At 34.9% G+C, this 6,621-nt stretch overlaps 1 protein-coding gene across 1 annotated transcript; it reads right to left on the bottom strand.

The window, feature by feature from the left end:
- Positions 1 to 1,143: 1,143 nt before the first annotated feature.
- On the bottom strand, positions 1,144 to 4,289 carry LOC136796338 (uncharacterized). Its single transcript, XM_067049805.1, has 2 exons — positions 3,972 to 4,289; positions 1,144 to 1,709 (listed from the first exon to the last, which is right to left on the bottom strand). Exons 1-2 carry the CDS (start codon positions 4,228 to 4,230, stop codon positions 1,144 to 1,146), a joined length of 825 nt encoding a protein of 274 aa, XP_066905906.1. The 5' UTR covers positions 4,231 to 4,289.
- Between the last annotated feature and the right edge of the window lie 2,332 nt (positions 4,290 to 6,621).

The following is a 6,621-nucleotide window of genomic DNA, read 5'->3' as shown; positions in this document are numbered from 1 at the left end:
ATTAAAACACCGTGAATATACTTAAGTTAACAAAAATGTTTGAAGTAATTACTGTGTAAAAACTTGATGAAGTATCATGGTGACACTACGAAACTACATAATGCCTAATGAAAAAATCTTGTGCACATCACACATCTTTTACTTACCTCTACATACGTCCCCAACATTTATGTATATTGGTGGCCTCATGCTATTTTTGTGATTTTCGAAAAAAAAAAAAAAAAAAGGAGTAGTTTTCATTATTTTTAACAAAATAAATTCACAAAATATTGATTTCTAGTTTTTCGGACAAAATTTTTGATTTATGAAAAAATACATCTCAGGAATCATTAGACGTATAAATGGCAATAAGCACTCAAATTGAAGCTAGTTTAATGTGCTGCAAAGTGGTTTATGTCATTTTCTTCGTAGGGGTAGTAGTTGTTATGATAATCGCAAATGATATGAACTTACCTTATGAAATTTTATCCAAACCACTAGAAATCAATTTATTTTAGAAAATATCATGACTACTACTTATGCGATTATAAGTATAAATATTACATTATAGTAGATTGTACTAGCTTTAACTTTAGTGCTAGTTGACTTTTCATTTGTACGTCAAATGGTTTGTGAGATATAGATTTCTCAAAATAAATTCACTTAACACTGATTTTCAGTGCATTTTTTTGAAATGTTGCATTTTAAAAACCTATATTTTGGGAACTAATGAATGTAAATAGCTCTATTAGGACTCATATTGTAGCAAATTTACTCTAATTTAAATGATGTTGTCTTAGATTTTTCAGTGTTGTCGGTAGTTTCAAAGATAAGCTCCAAATGAAAAATCAATTTTTTAAAATTTTTATTTTATTATTAATTTTTCTATTAAATAATTTACATACCTCTGTATCACTATTCATTTGGATTCAGTTAATTTCTTCATTTTATTTTATTTTTAATATTCCACTGTAGAATAAGATGAAAACTCTTAAATGAACATAACCAATCAACCATTATTAACTCTCAACATTACCTACTCAGTATTCTTCCTACCCCAAGGTACCTACCTCCTTGTATTTGATGTATGATATGGAATATTTGAAACACACTGAAATTGTGAAATTTTATTAAAAAACAATATATAAAAAACTACTTATTTAATTAATCTTTTTTCTTCTCGTCTTCTTTTTTATTAGCCATGTGCGTTTTCAGTTCGGTAATTTTCGCTTCCTTTTCTTGTAGCAGTTTGGTCTTTTCTTCGCACTCTTTGAGCAGGTTTTCTAAGGACTCCTTCTTGGGCGGACTTGGAGGCTTCTCGTCGGACGCTCTCATTCCCATAGCCATCATACCCATAGGCGGTTCTTCGCCGGCTCTCATCATCATGGCCTGCTGAGGGTTCACCATCCATGTCCTGGAATTAGCCATGGGCATAGGCGGCCGGTTCATGGGCGGTGGCATCATCGGACCCGGGTACCCCATGGGCATGGTAGCCCTCTGATTATGAGCACAGGGAGGATTGGCTTGTCTCCATCCTGCTCCTTCGAACTCCATAGCCATCATTGGTAGCATACCCTCCGGCGGCATGTCCATCCTCTGCATCATGGCTTGGTTTTGTGGATGTTGATGTGGTTGTGGTTGTGGTCCTGGCTGTGCCTGGCGCACGTGGTTGGGCATCAGCGACTTCTGGCTGCTGGTTCCGCAAGGCGCCTCTGCTTCTCTGGATTCATCTATCGGCAAAGTATATCATTATACCTATATCACCAACTATTATAAATAATTCTAGAAACAGTGGGAGGAAAAGTAGTGTCATAAAAGACTAACATATTTATTAACTAGTTTGAAGGTTTTAGAGCAATTTAAGTTGACATGGTTCTTCCTCAAGTCTATTTTTGTTCCAGAGTTCATTAAAGGGACTGTCTACTAGAATTGGGGATAAAATTAGTGTAAATTATAATTCCAAAATTCTGACTTAAAAACTGAAAATTATGTTACACTTTCTTGGTATATGATGAATTATTTAACGTTTTTATTTACGCTGGTCTCATCAATTCTCCATCTTAAAATGTGCTATAAAAAAAAAAAAAATTTACTACTGGGACCCTTGAAGGGTACCTTGTAAGTAAGTGCTGTTACTAGACAAACGGTTGTACAAGGAATTAATTTGGTTAGAATAACCATCGAAGACCAGATTGTTACCCAATTAAGGGGTAAAGTTGTTAACCACTTTATGAGGCTAGGTGGACCCCAAAGTACTTCCAAAACCACAGGATTATCACGGCTTCCGTAACATAATAAATACTTATTTGTTACCGGCGGATTTGATTCCGGATTCTTGGAGTAAGCACAGTGCCTTACCAGTAAGCCACATCGCTCCCACTATAATTAAGTATATGTAATTACTTTATTGCTAAAATATAGTAACTTCTAGTTGTTCGATAAAGATTTCATATAAATAAATTCATATTCATGTGCATAAAAACTACTACTCCTACGTAGATAAACGTCATAATCTACATTATAGCGCATTCAACTGGCTTTAATTTGAGTGCTGACAGATATCTGTGCGTCTTATGGGTCCTGTGATACACTTTTTCATTACCAAAAGTTTAGTCCGAAGAACTAGAAATCCTCAAGTAATTTAGTTTGACAAATATCATGAAAACTTCTACTCCAACGAAGATGAACGTCATAAGCTACTTTATAGCACATTAAACTAGCTTTAATTTCACCGCTAAATCACAACTGCATGTCTCATGGTTCCTGAGATATAGATTTCCACAGGGCCGCCCAGTCTTACCAATTTGTGATGTCTAATGGCGGTACCGGTTCGAATCCGGCCTGGGACGTTGACTTTTTTCATTGAGTGGCGGTCCCACAAAATTAAGACCTTTGACCACCAACCATGGTTAGGCAGTATAGGACTCCATTGGGAGTCTTGGCCAGAAAAAAAAAAAAATAGATTTCCACAATAAATTCCAGAATATTTTTTGTCTAATGTTGCATAAAAAAAACTGTATGCCGGGAACTATTGAACGTAATAGCTCTGTCAAGGCTCATATTTTAGTAAATTTGCTCTACTTCAAATGATGTTCTATCAGGTTTTATAATATTTTTTATAATTTTAAAGATAGGGAGCTCTAAACGAAAAAAAAAATTGTTTTTAACCTTTTCAAACTTCCGCCATTTTGTATTCTCCTAATTATATTTGTTACTCACCAATTTTGTCTCGTAATACGACGAATATGACGTTTATCATAAACTACTTCATAGAACATTAAACTATCTTTAATTTGAGTACTAATTTGGAGCTCCGAATAAAAAATATATTTTTTAACGTTTAGAAAAAGCCGCCATTTTCTATTCCCCAAACAATGCTTGCCAGATTCATCTATTTTGACTAGTAACTATATATTGTTTTCATTAAAGTTCTAGTTTCTGAGATATGATGTTACAGCAAAAAAAAAAAATTATATCTGGGATTGAATATTGAAATTAGGATTTCTGGCGTTGTAAGTAGTTTTAACGATATGGAGTTCCGAATGGAAAAATATATATATTTTTTATAATTTTTAAACAGCTGCCATTTTTATTACCCTTACCCTATACTTGGCACCCTCGTCAATTTTGACTATAATTTACGTAGTTTTCATTAAAGTAATCGAAAATTGTGGTGAAGTAGCTCCTTTCTCCTCTTGGGCTCTTGGGCTATATATTAAAATTAGAAATTTAGTAAGAAACACGCCTGAGGACCGCTGATATATAAGTTAGTGGCTATAAACCTAAAGAAATATAAGGGGGTTATTTTTGGAAAATCAGTCATATAAGGCATACGCGCCCTCTAAGAGTGTAAAACCATTTATCATCGTTTTTGCTTTTTTTTCAAACAGTTAAACATTTCAGAACCCATTGAAAGAAATGAGTTTACAATTAATTCTAGGTTAAGTTTCGATTTTACTGGACTAAGTAGCTAACCACATCCTCCCTCCTACCTGACTCTGAGGTGCTGTGATGGTGTTGTGCCGCGGGCAGATTGAAGACCATCGGATCCGCTGCCGCCTTTTGCTGCGTCCTGGAGGCCGGCTGAGGGCCTCCGTGCACCACCGGGCCGCACACCTTGGTCGGGCTGGCGTGCGGCGAGGGTCGGATCTCTATGCAGACCGTGGTACCGTGGGGTCCGCCGGGGTAGTACTCGTCGGCCGCCGACAGGACGGTACAGAAGCAGAGGAGTACAGCTAGTAGAACGTTCATCGTGGGGACTCGAGTGGCTGGGGTCACTGCCGGCCTATTTCAAGCAAATTGCACAAGATAACCTTCCCCCGGGCCCTGTAAACATTTAGCCAGGCGGGGTCTCTGTTCTGCTGATTTCGCAATTGAAAATATTGATTGTTTACCTCGATGTAGCCAACTTCCTTGTCGGAAATGAACGTATCGCCATTCCTTCTCTTGTATTTTTATTTTTCAGAAGTGTTAAATAGTGAATTACTACTTTAATGCACTAATTCGCTGGAAATATTCAAATTATGATAGGGATGTTAATGTTTCTCTCTCTCTCTCTCTTTTTTTTTTTTATTATATTCAATAAATGATTTATAATCATTTATATTGGTCGGGGTCTGCAACATCTGATTATTTTTTTTAATGTTCGGAAAAAGGTACCATTTTCTATTTCCCTTACCTTTACTTGGCAGACTCGTCAATTTTGACTAGTAACTATGTATAGTTTTCATTAAAGTTCTGGCATATATCTTCGTAGGAGTGGTAGTTTTAATGATATTCGATCTCAGAAACCATAAGACTTCCAGAGCCCTGGTTCATAATGAAAGCTAATAGTATTAGTTCATAGTACGAGTGTAGAAATTAGTGTGGTAATAATACTAATACTTATTTTTTCATGATAAGGATTGACTATTAGTGATATTACAGGAATTAAAAAATACTAAAGTACAAGTTACTATTGTACAAGTCTGTGTAATTGAATTAAGATAAATCTACAAGACTAATAGTATTAGTTTGTACTTTATAATGAAACAGGGCCCAGATGTACGAATACAAATAGACAATTTCACAAGTCTAAAAAGTACAGGATACTTTAAATTTCATAATATTTTTGTCGTTTTAGTATGTTTGTTCCTTTTATGATATCTATGAATCATGCTTATTTTGTGAAATCGTAAAATGAATCAGAATGATGAATTTGTAACATCCTTGAGCACTTGAGAAATAGTTTGCAAGGGCACACCTTTTCCTGAAATATTTTATGATCTGTATTTAAAATTTTGGAAAATCTCCTGTTGACTTGCTTTCTACCAAAGAATGGAAGCGGGAGCTTAGTTATAACGTAGGAAATATATATATATATATAATGGTGGTCAATAAGCGTATCAAAATAGTAAAAGAAAACTATTTATTCCAACGTTCCGTCCCATTTTGTAGGGCTTCGTCAGGGCTAAATGAAAGAACAAGATTCAGCCATTTTGAGAATTAACAGAGTTAATTAGTATAAAGTAAATAATTACAGCAATACAAGGAAGAATTCTTTTTATATACTTTATAAAAAAATTATTTTGAAATGTTTTTATTTTAATGTTCTGTTAATTCTAAAATGTTTATATCTTGTTCTTTCATTTAGCCCTGACGAAGCCCTGCAAAGTGGGACGGAACGTTGGTTAACAATAAATAGTTTTCCTTTACTATTTTGATAGCTTTATTGACCGCCACCCGGACTATGTTCCTCCGATCTACTTCATACGGTCAACTATCTTCTACCAATATGAAAAAAGAAATAACTTACTGAGAGATCAAGGATAAGTTCAAGAATCTGGGGGGACTACCAGAAATAAGAAAGTCAATAGGGAATACAAGTAAGAAATTCTATGTATTTTAGCAGAATTACCAATGACGCACCAACTATTATAGAACTAAATAAGAAGACGTTAAATTCTTATGTAACCTCTTAGTGGATGAACTAAGCTCTGGACAAGTTGTATTTTACGGACAGGTTTTTTTTTCAGTTTCATTCGAGTATTTCATCTGAGTCATATATTGTGATGAAATCGGATTGAGGAAAGTAAAAAGAATTACAGATAATGTATATTTACTTTTATATGAGATATGTAGTAAGGAAAAGTTTTGCGATCTTGAAAGATTTCTATTACAACTTTTCAATGGAAATATAGGAGCGATTCAGAAAAAGTTATTAAGTAAAACAACTTAAGAAAGCAAAACATTAACCCCAATTTTCTATGTTTTTTCTTTTCAATTCCAGGATTCAGGATTTTGTGAGGAAATTAATTAATTTTAATTTTGAACAGACCAATACGAACTTTATTTATGCCATACATTTATGCCAATACATACAATATTTACACAATCGACCTGAGGATCCCTGAGGCTACTCTATCCCCTACGTGTGAGATGTAGAGCAGAGCTCATAAGATCCAGCGCATTCCTCTCGCCGCATCACTGGTAGTGAGCCAGTGGAGGCTGAGCAAGTGCGCTAAACTCGCAAAGACTCAACTTGAGTGGAAAATCTGACCATTGCCAGAACTCCAATTGTCCATTTTTACTTTACAATAAGTTTCTTGGCCACTGCCGTTTCAACTTGTGAAGAAATGAAGTCAGAATATGCATTTTGTTTGG

The sequence above is a fragment of the Halyomorpha halys genome, unplaced genomic scaffold (genome assembly GCF_000696795.3).
Source record: "Halyomorpha halys isolate HHAL.00 unplaced genomic scaffold, Hhal_1.1 Scaffold1361.1, whole genome shotgun sequence".
Lineage (NCBI taxonomy): Eukaryota > Metazoa > Arthropoda > Insecta > Hemiptera > Pentatomidae > Halyomorpha > Halyomorpha halys.
This window is presented reverse-complemented; position numbering and strand designations above follow the sequence as displayed.

What these genes read in the sequence shown, in the direction of transcription:
- LOC136796338 (XM_067049805.1), bottom strand. Translation starts at nt 4,230, where the DNA reads ATGAACGTTCTACTAGCTGTACTCCTCTGCTTCTGTACCGTCCTGTCG. An exon ending in TCACAGCACCTCAGAGTCAG is followed by an intron (nt 1,710 to 3,971) that starts GTAGGAGGGAGG and finishes CTTTGCCGATAG; the next exon opens with ATGAATCCAGAGAAGCAGAG.